Raw genomic sequence first — 15,393 nt, forward strand, 5'->3', positions numbered from 1 at the left:
ATTGCTCCCGGATGCATGACGGAGAGACAGGTGAAAGACCCTCCCAACGGTAAGCCCTAGAGTTGGCTGAGAAAAACGTGCTTTTCTGCCCAGTGTTCCGAAGAACGGGTGTAGGACCCGCACTCATGTGCAGTCCCGCGGAGGCGGGGTCCCTCGCCACTCTTCAGCCCCAGGCTGACCCGCAGGCTTCCGCCCGGCCCTGCTTCCCGGGGCGGGCGCGGATGCCGGCCCCGGGCAGAGGGTTCCAGGAGGAGGGAGGGTCCCCGGAAGGCCGGCTCCAGCCCGCCCGCAGGGGCTGCCCCCTCCCCAGTCACGTGGCCTGGTGGGTGGCGACCGACCTGAAGTTGGAGAAGTCCTGCCCGATCCCAACGCCGGAGTGCGCCGCCCGGGCTATGGGCGCTGGGGCTCCGGGACCGGGCGCGGGGAGGCGAAGTTGCAGAGCCGAGCAGCGGCGCGGACGGCAGGACGCGGGGTATGGCCCAGCTGTCGGTGGTCCCCGGGTCGGCCACGGCGTGGGCAGGTGAGGCGGCGGCGGCTGGGGTGGGAGAGGCTGCTCAGGCATTGGGCCCCCACACCCCATCCCGGTCGGGGGATGCAAGGCAGCCACAGTGGGAAGGGGCGGGGGGTAAAGCGGCCGAGGAAGACCCTCGGCGCTCCGAGTCAGTCCTGCCAGCACCGCCCTTCTTCGCCGGTTCTTTACCCCCGGCCGGCGGGGCGAAGGACAGCTGACGCGGACGCCGACGTCCGGGAGCCGCAGGCCTAGCGGGGGCGCTGTGCCGGCCCCGCCTCCCGCGCGCGCACTGGCTGCTCCCCGTGACGTCACGCTCGGCTATAAAAGCCGCGGCGCGCGGCTCTCGCGGCGCTGGAGGAGCTCGAGGCTGAGGGCTGGCCGGGGGCGGAGGGGGCCGGGGACGCCGGGCCGCGAGCGCCTCTGCGATGTTTTACTCAGGGCTGCTCACCGAGGGCAGCCGCAAGGAGACCGACATGCGGCAGCAGCGCCGAATGAAGCAAGCCGTGCAGTTCATCCACAAGGACTCAGCCGACCTGCTGCCCCTGGACGGCCTCAAGAAGCTGGGCTCGTCCAAGGACACGGTGAGCCCCGCGGCCGCCCCCGCCTCGGAGCCCCGCGCGACGCCCTTCGCGCTGCGCGCTCTCCCGGGCCGCCCCTTGCCGCTTTCACTGAGTCACCGGCCCCCGCCCGCCGCTGTCCCGCTATGTATTGCTTTGTTTCGGGGTCCTCTCCATCCAGCGTCCCCCTGCTTCAGCTCTCACGATTCCGTTGTCGCTTTTCTAGCTCGCGCGCCCTTCCCCTCTGCCTCCTCCCGTCGTGTGTCTCCCTCCCCAGCAGAAGAGACCCTGCCCTGCTTCTTACCCTCAGGTCGCCTTTCCTCCCCGTTATCAGCAATACCGAATTTGACTGCATGGGGCTTGAGCCTCGCAGCCTGCTTGGCCGGTCCTGTGACCCAGACAGAGGTCATTCCTAATGGGTGGAAGAAGGAGTGAACGAAGTGGGGAGCAGGGGTTGGGGCAGTCACCGTATCCACATGCCCTTGTTGAATTCCTCTTCCCCCTGTGCAAAATCTACTTGTCCGTTTGATTTTGGTCTCCTCTACCTTTGACCTTCCATCCCGAGAGGGGAGAGAGAAAAAGGGTCCAACGCGAAGATTTGCTGAACCGCAAGCATCTCTTCATCATTCTCATCCCTTCTCCTACCCCACTCCGACCCCCAAAGAGTGGATAGAGGGAGGAAGCCGGGCTGCTCCATCTCACCGAGCAGCTAACGTGGGGAGCTGGAGGTGGGGCTGGCGCAGGCTTTTTTCTAGCAGGGTTGTTCTTCGCGTTAAGAAGGATGAAACTCCAGCGCTGGAGGTCTGGGTTTAAAGACCGTGCTTAGCCTGTTATCTATAGGAGGGAGAGGGATGGCTAAGGGTTACTAGTTTAAAGAACTGTATCTGACTTTCATGCCTCAGTCATTGTAGTGGTGCTGGGCCAAATGTATGTTTAGCTTTGTAGTTTTATGTGGAGTTTTCTTGTAGTTTACTTGTTTTCTTGAATTTTGGTCACTTTATTCATCCTGGCAATAATTTATGAAACATTAATCAAATGTTTATTAAATGAAGTAGATGCTCTCTATAATTTTTCCAGTAGTTTTTGAGCTTTTGGTATGTTTAATTTGGCAGGGAGAGGAGGGGTGTCAGCCTGGTTCACTGAAATTGACATTTCCAGCCCCAAAATGTCTGTGGAGGGCAGAGCTTTTAAATCCACTTCCTTTTTTTTTTTTAACAACTCTAATGACGCACAGATAACCAATATCAGATTTGCCCTCCCACATTGTGATAGACAATCATTTTTAGTTATTTATCTGCAGGGGATGTCTACTCAGTTATCTTGCTCTGTTTTTGCAAAGGTATTTTTCCTGCACAAGCCACAAGATAGTCAGTCTGATTCATGCTCACTCAGAGTGGTGAGTGACAAACATATTCCTAGAAAAGAGATAACTCTTCTTCAGCCCTTCTTTCACTTCAAAGCAGTCTAGATTCTTTTAGCAAATCAGGTCCAAGTCTTCTTACTTTCAGGCCAAAATAATCCTAGTTCCTGGAAACCTCAGGAACCAATAAAGAGGGAAGTGTTAGGAAAATAAGTAAAATATGGAATGTTTTTCTTCCCTTCATGCTGGATTTAAGACAGGATTGACCTTCGGTTGTCCTGGGCTGTCAAGGAGTTCCCCAGCCCTGAGGAACTGCCTCTCCATCCTTCTGCCTAGTTTTCCTTATACTACTACATCCTGTGTAGGAAGAATTCCATCTGCTTTTCTGACTCTAGTCTGTCTCAGCTGAGCCACACAGGAGCTGGTAGCATAGAACATAGGCAGTAGGCTGGAAGGAGGAAGCATCCTCCAGAAGCAGGTTATTGCCATGGATGTGACACACAGCAGTTTACTGTGAGACTGTGAACCATGGTTCACACTTTCTCTTCCCCACCATTGCCAAGGGGTTGATATCCCCCTTGCTGTTCTCACACTTTTAATGTTCAAATGATTGCACAGAAGAGCTAGAACAGGTCGCAGAAGCCAAGGCAGACTGATAGGGCTAGGAGAGCTGTATACTGGGGTGAGGTGGCGTGCTTAAGCTCTCTTGGAACTGATGCTGCTGCCTCAGTACAATCTTAGAAATAATCCTGGAAGTACTCTATTGCTTCACTTTATCCATCTGGTAGTGTAGACTGGTGCTGACTCAATTTTCTCTCACTGAAGTGAAATTTTGAGGATGCCAAAATGATTGAATAGGTCTATGGAACAAGAAAAGGGAGGGGATGGCCCCAGAGGGAGATGGGGGAGAGGACAAATTAGTTTCAGTTGACTCTGGGGTTTGTGCCAGTGAGAAGATTATGGGTTGCTTTCCTCATACTGGTGACCTGTATTAGAATTATACTGCTGGGTTTTCTGAATTATCTGCCTTTTACCATGCTGTTTCTGTAACATTCCCTATTTGATACCAGCCTGCCAACCTTTTTGGATTGGCAAAGAGCATCTGCAGGCAATCAAATGTGGTCTTGTTCTCTTGGCCCCGGGGAAGTGCCTTTGCCCTATTTTTGTTTGTGTGTAGCTAGCTGCTACAAAGTCTGCTGTGGAAATTAATCTTATTTCTCATGTCTGGCTCTCTTATTTTGTTTATCCTTTCATCTTGTGCTATTTTCTTCTATATTAGATTAAGAACAAAAATCAGAGATATGAGTGAATAATATTTTATTTTATTTTTATTTTTTTAAGTTAATGAGACTGGAGGAAAAAAAAATCTCCACCCTTGGAGTTTTGTCCCTTGTAATTTCTTTTATCTTACTACCAGGTTCATAAATTTTCTTCTCTTTGAGGTAAGGACTTTTTAATTTTTAAAAACAGTTCTGTCATGGGATAATATGCTGTCTTTTCTATATGATATTACTGACCATCAAGCCTTATCCTTACTTGTCCAGGAATAGAGAGAGAGCTTTGCTTTCCTATCTGTGATTGAGTCTGCGTATAGCCAAATACTTTAGCAAAACTCACTAGAATTAGGAATGAAGGCCAGGGGAAGGATGGTAGAACACAGCAAAGCCAACTGACCATGAAATGACTAGCCCTATACTCTGAGTATCTGATCTACCTAATCAGAATCTCTGTCAATTAGAGCAGGCCTGGTTGGTACCCTAGAGATTCATAATGCCATAAGACATTCATAATGCTGCAGGTTTTGGAGCAGAGAACTTTGAAGCCTTAGAAGAGGAGCATGAAATACCAGTAAAACACCAGGATCTGGTACAAACTGAAGATTTTCAGAACCGTGATTGCCTCCTAATTATAGCAAACATTATTTGAACACCATTCAAGACACAACACTAGGTGCTAGGAGCATAAAGAAGAAGATAGCAAAGTTTCCCTCTACAAAAAGTTTATAGATTGGGGGAAGGATAGGTCAGATTAGTTAATTTATTTCACAAATATTTATTGGACACTTATTACATGTCAGGCAGTTATCTAGGCATTGAAGATATAATAGTGAACCAAAACAGAGTTCCAGCCCTCATGGAACTTGCATTCTTGTTGGGGGGAGAAGGAAGAAAGTAAAAACAAGTAAATATATATCAGGTAGCAATCAGGGCCGTGGAGAAAATAAACCAGGGTAAGGGAAATAGGGAGTACAGTGACCAGGGTAGGGTGGAGTGGAGCCTTCTGTTATATATAGGGTGGTCAGGAAAGGCCTCTCTGATAAGATTACACTTTAGGAGATACTGAAGGAAATGAGAGAGCAAAATATCTTGGGGAAGAATATTCCAGGCAGAAGGAACAGTAAGTACAAAGGCTTGAATTGTCAGTGTGCTTGATGTGATTGAGGAACTGGAAGAAGGTCGTTGTGGCCAAAGCAAATGAGCAGGGAGGAGGGTAATAGGAGATAACATCAGGGAGGTGGTGGGAGGCCAGACTACTTAGGGCCTTATAGGTCATTATACAGATATTTGGCTTTTACTCTGGTATGGGAAACCAGAAGACTTTGTGCAAAAGGACGACGTGACTCATTTTATAAAAAGATTGCTCAGACTACTGTACAGATTAGGCTGTAGAAGGGCAAGAGTAGAAACCTGGAGACTGATTAGGAGGCTGTTATACAGTACCCCAGGGGAAGGATGAAGGTGGCTCAGAACAGTGTAATAGCAGTGAAGGGGACAAGAAAAGATCAGGTTCTGGATGTATTTTGAAGACAGATCTGACAAGTTTAGTTGATGGATTAGATTAAGGGTCTGAAAGAAAGAGTAGTCAAGAATGACCTCAAGGTTTTCGATCTAGCAATTGGAAGAATAAAGTTGTCATTTACTGAAATGGGTAAGACCACAGGAGGAGCAGGTTGGGGATAGGGAATAAGAATCAGGAATTTGATTTTTGAAAAAGTTAAGTTAGGGATGTCTGTTAATTAGTCAAGTGTAGTTGTTGAGTAGACAGTTCCACAAGAAGATAAATAACACCACCAGGAAGCCTATACTAGTTGCCAAGGTGTTACAGTCAATAATAGCTAGAAGAGTTCAGTAGAAAAAGTGATTATTTTGGCCTGGTGTGACAATAGTGATGGAGACCAACATCTGATTACAGCTTCATCATTCTCTGGTGAGTCAACTGACTGTGAGTTGGTATGGAGAGGAGGCTGCCTCCAGAGTTTGCCTCATGAACCTCAGAGTAAGCAGAACTTAATAGCTTATCTGGTCCAATTCCCTGCCTGTGTGTGAATCCTTTATAACACAAGTACAGCCTGCCATGGGCAGCTGAGAAACCACCGTCTCAGACCAATCCACAAAGCAGATAACAATCAGGAATAATGCTGTTCTCTTTGAAATAACAAGTCCGTTGGGTCACAAGGCAAAGGCAGAGAGACAGAACACAGAAGGCCTGGGGCAATGTGACACCCTGCCTTAGGTAGATTCCCATGTGTTTTTGAACAACTGCAAACCCAAGGACAACCTGCCTATGTTCCCATGGGGTAGAATGGGTCTTATGTTGTATATCCAGCTATCAAACAAAGAGAAGACACAGATGTTAGTGCTCTTTCAGATTTCCAAGGCCAGATAGAGACATGTATATTGGGCTCGAAATGAGAGTCAGTCAGGAATCCATGTTTATCTACAAATTGTGTATGAGGGCTAAAATGGAGTCAGATGATTTTATGCCGTTTTAGAGAGGAAAAAAAGTGAATGGTAATCAGCTTCAATTTTACGCTGAACTTGAGAATTGAAAATACATATATACACATACATATACTTACTAACATTTGAGTGCATATTCTATACCTGACCCAGTATTAAATGCTTCACCTGGATCATCCCATTTAATCTTCACAAAAGTACTACCAAGTATTTACTATCTTGGACTCAGCTCTGTCTGACTCCAAAACATATATTTTTAAACAATACTCTAAGTCAGGGGTTGGCAAACTTTTTCTGTAAAGGACCAGATAGTAACTGTTTTCAGCTTTGCAAGCCGAGCAGCCTGTGTCTCAATTACTCAGCTCTGCTGTTGTAGTGCAAAAGCAGCCGCAGATGGTAAATGAGTGGGGTTGGTTGTCTTCCAGTAAACCTTTATTTACAAAAACAGTCAGCAGGCTGGATTTGGTTTGTGGGCCGTATTTGCTGACCCCTATTTCTAAGTGGTTCTAGTTGTGGCTCTATTACTGGCTAGATACCTTGTGTTTCTCCTCTGGGAGTAAAACGCTACAAAGAAGGCAGACTTCTGTCATTCCCCCTGTTTTCCAGTCTGTGGACCACAACATTCCATTAGGTTGATTCTGTCTGCGTTCAATGCAGCATGGATAAAGGGATTGAGAAAATGGTCTTAGAAGTTCTTGTTTAAAGCGTACTTCTGTGGCATCCTGCAGTATAATCTGTTTCCTCTCACCTCACTTTTCTTCTCACTCTAAAGCCTGATTAGAAGAGATATTTAAGCAGACTGGGTGCCACATTGAGGAACCTCAGCTATTTCCACCAAGAATACAGCACTGCCCGTAGAACCCATTTCCTTCAGAAGCTCCTGATGATGATGAAAGCACCATATTTGAACGTTCCCAGTTAGGGTTTAGCAGCCACATTTCAGGAACAGTAGAGAACCAGAGACTGCTTAGGTTAGTACTTGCCTTGTTGAGCCAAAGTATAAAGCAGGATCCATGTCATGAGGATGACTTGAGACTTATGTCCAAAAGGCCACCAGAGTACCTGCAGCACCTGTCTAGCTAATTGCTAGTGTATATGTTGAAGGACATCAGGAAAGTAGAAGACAGCCCTTGAAAAGTCAAAATTTCAGTAAACATAAAAATAAGCCACTTAAGCAAATTTACAAAGCAAAAGTCAAGGAGTGGGAATTCAAGTAGTACAAACTATGTAATGTAGAAGTATTGAAGGGATTCTGAGAGAAAGAACTAGGTGGTGTTAATCAAGAAAGGCATTTGATGAATTAAAGGATAGAGATTTGTTTTTTTGGTACTATGTCAAGAGCTGGGCATACAGCTGTGATCAAGACAATCAAGGTCTCTTCCCTTATGGAATAACACTCTAGGAGGGGGAGTGAAATAGTAAACAAGTAAATAAGCAAAATAATTGTGGATTTCTAATTATTATGAAAGAAATAGTGGGATATGTTAGTAACTACAGAGGTGGGGTACCTACTCTAAATAGTATGGTCAGGGAAGATGTCTTTGATGAAGTGACATTTGAGCTGAGACCTGAGATGAGAGTAAGCTAACTTTTTGAAGTGTTAGGGGGAGAACATTTAAGTAGAGGGAACAGTGGTGCAAAGGCGTTGGAATGGGAAAGAGTTTTTGAGTAAGGAAGTATGAATGAATAAAGGGGAGAGTGGTATGTATATAGAGGTTGCAAGGATGGACGGAGACCAGATGCTGCAGAGCCCTGTAGACCGTGGTAAGAAGTTTGAATTTTGTTCGAAGAACAATAGGAAGCCATTGAAGTGTTCTGAGTAAGGAAATATATTATCTGACATATTTTTAAAAGCTCACTCTGGTTCCTTGTAGATAATGAATTGGAGAAGGGTGAAAGAAGACGCAGAAGACAAGTTAGGAGCCTGTTGCAGTACAGATAAGAAATGATGAGCCAGGCTATAGAAACAAAGTGTCCATCGATGGATGGATGGATAAAGAAGATGTAGTATATATATACACGATGAAATACAATTCAGCCGTAAAAAAAGAATGTAATCTTGCCATTTGTGACAATATGGATGGACCTTGAGGGTATTATGCTAAGTGAAATAAATCAGACAGAGAAAGACAAATACCATATGATCTCACTTATATGTGGAATCTAAAAAGCAAAACAAATAAACTCAAAAAAAAACCCAAGCTCATAGATACAGAGAACAGATTGGTGGTTGCCGGGGGATGGGGGCAAAATGAGTGAAAAGGGGTCAAAAGGTACAGACGTTCAGCTATAACATAAATAAGTCATGGGGATGTAATGTACAGCATGGTGAATGTAGTTAATAATAACTGTATTGCATTTTTGAAAGTTGCTAACAGAGTAGATCTTAAGTCCTAGTCACAAGAAAAAAAATTGTAACTGTGTGGTGACAGATGTTAACTAGACTTATGGTGTTCATTTCGCAGTGTATACAAATATGGAATCATTATGTTATACACCTGAAATAGGGTTATCTGTCAATTATACCTCAATTTTAAAAAACCATTGCCTTAAGATAAAAATAAAGCTTAGAGGATGAGGACAACTAAAGTTACATTGCGTTTTTAAGGTCTAACAAACTTCGAAACTTTTCTTTAAGTATGAGAGAAAAGGAATGATGGTGGCTTGGACTAGATTGGAGGTAGTAACGAAGAGAAGTAGATCGAGTCCGGATATGTTTTGGAAGAAGCAGCAACAGTACTTGGGATGGAAGGTTAGCGAAAGAAAAGAATCAAGAATGGGTAGGAGTATGGAGGTGCCATTTTACCAAGTTGGTGGAAGGGTGTAATCCAGAATGTTAACACTGAATAGGACTTTGGAGCTCAAGCCTCTTTTATTACTGATGAAAGGGAGGCTTAAAGAAAAGTAATGCTTAGAAAGATTAGTGATTTGCCCAAGATAGTATGTGACAACCGGTCATTTGCTGAAAGTAGAAAGTCTCATGGAAGACTAAAGATCAGATTGGGAAGGAGGATGAGCGGTGGTTAGTGGAAGATCTTAAATGCTAAGTTGGAGATTTTGTGTCTGATGCAGCTGTTGAGAGAACCACTGTGGGGGAAGGAGACTGCGAACGGCATGTTTTGGAGATTGCTTGAACTTAGCAATAACAGTAGGAATGGAGAGGAAACCGTGAGGTATTAAAGAGGCAGAATTTCACTCACCAAGACAGACAGTAAGGGAGAAAGGACAAGTTTTCTGGGAAAGATCAGTGGGACAAGTTACGTTTGAAAGTGCCTGTGGAATGTCTAAGTAGGGAAGTTCAAAGAGGAAGTTGGATCTGTGGGTCTAAAACTCACAAGTGAGGTCTGGGCATGAGACAGAGACATCATTATAAAAGTAGTAATTTATGTCATGAAAGTAGGTAAGATTGTCCTGAAAGGAAACGTAGACTGAGAAAAGGGCCAGAGATAGAGCGATGAGGAACACTAACATTTAAGAAATGAGTAGAGGCAAAGGAACCAGTAAAAGATGGATGCAGAATAGACAGAGAGGTGGTTTTAGAAGCCAGTGGAGGAGAGTCAAGAAAAATGGAATGTTGACTTTACTGCAGCATTGTTTCTAATGCAAACGTGGAAACAACCTAAATGTCCATATGTCCATTAGTAGTTACAGAAATTGAGGTAAGTTTGTACCAGAAACTCAAATGTCTGCTGAGGATGTGCTGTTTTAAAATGCAGAAAGCAGGGCAGATGTAAAAACATAGGTGCTAAGGTGGTCATAGGGTAACCTGGCATTATACCTGCCTAAATTAGTTACATTGTTGGGGTGTTTGTGTGCATGTGTGCACACTTTAGTTTTTGCATGATTTGGCAGACACTGTTAGCTAAATCATCACCCATTCTCAGCCTTTTCTATCTGCCTGACTCCTCTGTAGAGATTAGAAAAGCTAAATTCTCTCCCAAGCCCCATTGCAGCTAGGAGTGGCCATGTGAATTCTGACTAAGAAGATATAGGCAAAATACTGAGGGAACTTCTGGGAAAGCTTTGCTTTCCTGATAAAAGGGATAGATGGCACAGAGTCACTTCCTCCTTTCTTATTCCTAGAATGTGGATGTAATGCCTGGAGCTGGGGTACCCATCATATGACCCTGAGGGAATATCCAAGAGAATTACAGAGACAGTAGCCCTGAAATTGTTAAACTGCTGAATTATTGCCAGCAGCTGCCTACCTCCAGACTTCTTATGTGAGAAAAAGTACACCTCCCTTTAAGCCACTGTAAATTGGCTTTTCTTGTGGCTGAATGTTTTCCTAATATATGGGGTATATTTTTTACTTTATTTTTATCAAAAAATACATGTATATCACTTAAAACTTTAAAAAATTTTAAACTGTTCCTTGTATCAGGAACCTCCATATTTCTAAGTAAATGATGATACTGCTATTTCTTGATTTCTTGATTTGACCATTATCTATTGATTTTCTACTGTAATAGATAAGAAGGGTTTAAGTGTCTTACACCTTTCCCCATCATGTCCCCTCTCCTTTTATACTAATCTTCTGTTAAATGACTGTTTTGGGTCAAATCAGCATTCACTGCTTACATTATTATGACTATGTTCATATTATTCACAGCTGAGTCAAATAATGTACTATAATTATTTTTCTTTTCACATACAAATATTTATTTTTCTCAAAATTATTAATTGGCTGTTTTTTCTCTTTATTTCATTTTCTCTGTAAAATTTAAATCTCCTCCAAGTGCCTTAAAACTGTAGATGATCTAGCAGACCCATTTTTTTTTTTCTTGGCAACATCCTTCGTGGAGCCCTCTATCATCCCATTTCATTTTGGCCTGGTTGCTCTCAAGACCTGCTACACACCCTATATCCTAGACTTTTTTTTAACACCATTCTCAGAACTCCCTGTCCCTCTCTTCTCTATTGGATCCTTTATTTCTTGGATCCTATGCTTTTTTATCATTGGTTTCCCTTACTTTGGTGGAGCATATCCTTCAATAACTTCTTGAGGATGACTGGGAATTAACTTTCCTAAGACTTGATTGATAGTTTGGCTAGGTTTAGACATTATGTATTGTCAGATTTTTTTAAGTATTATTCCATTGTCATTTAGCTTCCATTGTTACCATTGAGTAGTCCTATGCTTTTCTGGTTCCTAATCCTTTGTATTTGGATCTTTTTCTCTTTGGAAGCTTTTGAAATCTTTGTCATCCGTGATATTGCAGAAATTCGTAGAGATGTGAAATGTTGGTATGGGTCTTTTTTCTTTCATTGTGTGGGCCCTTTCAACCTTTAAACTCACATCCTTCGGTTCTGGCTTAGTATGGCACTCCACCATCACCCTTAGCTCTTCTAGAACTCTGACAGCACATAATTTCTAACCCTAGCCAAACTATCAACTAACTAGAGTCTTTCGATTTACTCTTATAAAAACAGTAAACTTCTGGCATTCTTCCCAGTTGTCTGGGTCAAGTGGGAGTCTTATGCAGGCTGTACACTATTTCCAACCTTTATTGTGCCCTCCAAATGTAGAGGTTGTAATACCTCTAACTCCTCAGCCTTTCCAGGATTTCAGTTTGAATAGAAAAACTGCTTTTAAAGCTAGACCCCGAAATGTGTAATAGCTCAAACATAATAGTTTATTTTTTCTTGAGTAACAGTGATACTGCTACTCAACAGTTTGACTGGAAAGGTCCAGTTTTGCTGGAAAGGTCAGCAAGACAGCCCTCTTCTATGTAGTTATTTAGGGATGCAGGCTGACAGTGGCTCTTCTGTCTTCAACACGTGACTCCAAGAAAGTTACCCTAAGGGGCATCTCCATTCCAGCCAGTCAGAAGAGGAAAAGAATATGGAGAAGTGTGCACGGGAGATTTTTATGGGCCAGGTCTAGAAGTGGTGCATGTCACTTCTACTCACATTCTCTTTGCTAGAACTCGGTCATATGGGCATGCTTCACTGCAAGGAAGGCTGGGAAACATAAGCTGGGTGTCTGCCCAGAAAGAAGAGGAGAACATGGGTTTTGATGAGCACTTCCAGCATTCTGTGAAGTGGAATGGTCTAGGTCAGTTACCACTTTTCTGTCTGCTTTTCAAATTCCAAAATTGTGTCAACATCTCTCTTTTTTTGTTGTTGATTCTTTCCTGTTCTCTTTGTTCATGTAGGTTTAGGCCTTCCTTATTCCTTGACTATCATTTTAGTGATATCTTGGTTGGGAGCAGAGGTAAATGTGCAATTATACTGTCATTTAAAACATGTAGGCATAATAAAATGACCACAGAAAAACATCTCTGAGGTTCATATGGGTTTATTGCCTATGAATTTTCAACACTTGAACTATACTATGAATACTTTTACTTATAAAAATGATTGAAGAGAGTTCTATGTACTGACATAGAAAATTGCTTTTCATATATTAAAAATAGAAAATTTTAGACAGTGTTATAGTATGATCTTATTTTTGTTATGTTTGTAAATGTATTAAAAAATTTGGGAAGGCTACACTTCTAAATTTAATGGTTGTTAATTGTAGAGAGTGGAACTGAGAAGGGGTTGAGAGGTTGGGGAGGCTTTCTTTTAAAATTTTATGTACTTCATTGATATTTGAATAATTTACATTAAGCATGTATTTTGTTTTTTGGTTACTAAAGAACAAATAAAGAAATAGTCAGCAGGGCCAAATGCCCTAGAGAAGTCAAGTAAAATGAAGGCTGAAAAATATCTATCAGATTTGGAAATTAAGAGATCATTATTGGTGTTGTAGGATCAGAAGTAATCTCAGTGAAGATAATATAGGATATCAGGAAATAGACATAGTGATTTTGACTTTTTTTAAAAAGACCAAGACAAGGGTGTGATTAGAGGAGGATGTAGAGTTGAGGAGGCAGCGTCTGAGGTTATGTGGGGGAGTTTTCTCCCCAATGTGAGAACTTGGAGTATGTTTCGTAGTCTGTAGGGGAAGGGTCCAATAGGAGGGGAGGAAAATTCAGAAGAGAGATGTCTTCAAGAAAAATGATTTGAAAACTTCCCTCGTTTGCCGCCTCTGTCCAGTGATGATTAGACTTCTCTGCAAGATTAAGAGTAACCAGGTAAAGTGGTATTCAGCAAGACCAGTGTAGAAGGAAAGCCCCAAACTTTTGGTGAGGAGGGCTTTGGTTAGATGGCCTTTGAAATCCCTTCCAATCTTCAGTTCTACAAATCCAACTTATCTTAGTTGGTCCTGCTAAGCATGGACTTGACAGAAACAAACACCCTGCTTTAGTGTGACTTGAGCTAGGAATCCAGATTTATTAGTGAGAGAGGTAAGAATGAAGAATTTCTGTTTCTTTTGAGAAGCACAGCATTCTCCCAGTGTCACATCAAGAAATCTAACAGAGTCAGCACTTCCTCTAGCTCCTTATCAAGTTAAGAAGCTCTCATTTTCTTTTAAGTGCCTGTCTCTCTCCTTTTCCCAAGGATACTAATTTAGAATCTGCTTTGCCAAGAATCAGTGTATTTTGGGAAGCCATTTCTTCACCTCACCAGGGTTACAGTGAGTCATGGCTGTGACTCCCTTCTTCCTCAGAAATCTGTAAGGTGGCAGATAATGAAGACCTTCTTTAGTTCTACCCCCTTCCCTGGGAAGGTTCTGGGCTCTGGACTCTTCCCCCTAGAATTGGTGTGCCATCTGGTATATGTTACGTGGAAACTTGTGGCTAGACTCTATACTTGGAAGGATTTTAAATATTATTGTAAACAGAGAATAGAATGCTTGTGTGTAGAAATTTCTCAGGTGAAATGACTTCTTATCAAGAAGTAGCTTATACTTTCTGGAGGCCACTTTGGGTAGAAACAGTAGAGCATGGATATGTCTGTGCTAGGAATTCTCCTAAGCTCTATCAAAGGCAGACTTGAATTCATATTCCTCGTTCTGCTTCCTAACATTAGATAGCCTGGCACAGATAAGGTCTAATTATTCTAATTCTCCTGACACAGATAAAGTCTAATTAAATCCCTTGCTTCTTGGTCAGTCTCTGCCCCTTTTATACTCCCACTTTTTGGCCCATTGAAGAGAGGGGGAATGGATGACAAGCATATGGCGGGAGTTGCCTTATGCTCCTTGAGGTCCGGAGGATGTCAGTAAGGATGATTCCTGTGGGTTCTGCCAGGTTCCAAAGTATGTCTCTGAGAGGTTTACTCAGCTGGTATGAATTCCTGTCTTCCCAGTCTATCCACCCCATGGGTGACTCAGCCCACAGGAGAGCCAGGCCACCAAGGCATATGCAGACGGGGTCCAAAAGATAAGACTGTAAAGGAGTGAGACTTGAAATAGAAGTAGGCAGAGCTTCTGACAACCAGTGCTTGGTAGGTTTCTTTGGCCTGGGAGAATGAGCTGCCCCTTCTGTAAGTCATCTGGGAAGATATACTATTCTACTTAGACTAAGGCCACTTTTCTCCTAAAATGCCCTTGTAAGGGGAGGGAAGGCAGCAGGCCTAGGTGGTTCAAGTCACAAGGGTCCCTCAGTTCTCTTTAGCCATAGAATATTCATTGGCCCTATCCACATTTCCCGGTGTCCCATCTTGTTCTTTCATTCATTCAGTGGCCTACTGCAAATTGGTTTATAGTACGCGCTCTGACAGTGCCAGTGAAGTCCCTACTTGACGGAAGAATAAATAAGAAGCAAAAGTAGAGCTCAGTTATGTGAGGCTCCTTCATTATTTCTGTGGGGGACAATGGGAGAAGAGGGAGATGACCTGTCTCTAAGAAACCTCTGCTTTCTATTCCCCAAGCAACCTCATAACATTCTGCAGAGGCGCCTCATGGAAACCAACCTGTCGAAGCTCCGAAGCAGTCGTATCCCTTGGGCCTCCAAGACCAACAAATTCAATCAGGCGAAGTCTGAGGGACTAAAGAAGTCTGAGGATGATGACATGATTTTGGTTTCTTGCCAGGTAATGTTCTGAGAACAGCTTTTCCAGGGTTTTCTGGAGAGTAGGATTTGGGCCCATTATTATGCCAAAAGGGGGGCCCTCTTCTCCAAACTGTATAGAGTATGGGTCTTATCATGGAATTCATAAATGAGTTTCAAGGGGGGACTCCATACAACACAAGAAGTGTATGTAATATTTTGATGCATGTGCATCTTTATGGGAAAAAGGACCAAGGTTTTCATGAGATTTGCAAAGGGGTATGTGATACACATACACACACACACACACACACACACACACACACACACACACACACACACA

The 15,393-nt window shown here is 43.3% G+C and overlaps 1 protein-coding gene across 1 annotated transcript in view; it reads left to right on the top strand.

Annotated features, from left to right (window-relative positions):
* The first annotated feature begins 319 nt into the window (after positions 1-319).
* NRIP3 (nuclear receptor interacting protein 3) overlaps positions 320-15,393 on the top strand; it is a 21,194-nt gene continuing 6,120 nt past the window's right edge. The window contains exons 1-3 of the mRNA XM_046638138.1: positions 320-520; positions 950-1,092; positions 14,932-15,093. Coding sequence (XP_046494094.1) covers positions 475-520; positions 950-1,092; positions 14,932-15,093 — 351 coding nt within the window. The 5' untranslated portion in view covers positions 320-474. The remainder of the gene's footprint in view (positions 521-949; positions 1,093-14,931; positions 15,094-15,393) is intronic.

Source organism: Equus quagga, chromosome 14, assembly GCF_021613505.1.
Source record: "Equus quagga isolate Etosha38 chromosome 14, UCLA_HA_Equagga_1.0, whole genome shotgun sequence".
NCBI classification, from domain to species: Eukaryota; Metazoa; Chordata; class Mammalia; order Perissodactyla; family Equidae; genus Equus; species Equus quagga.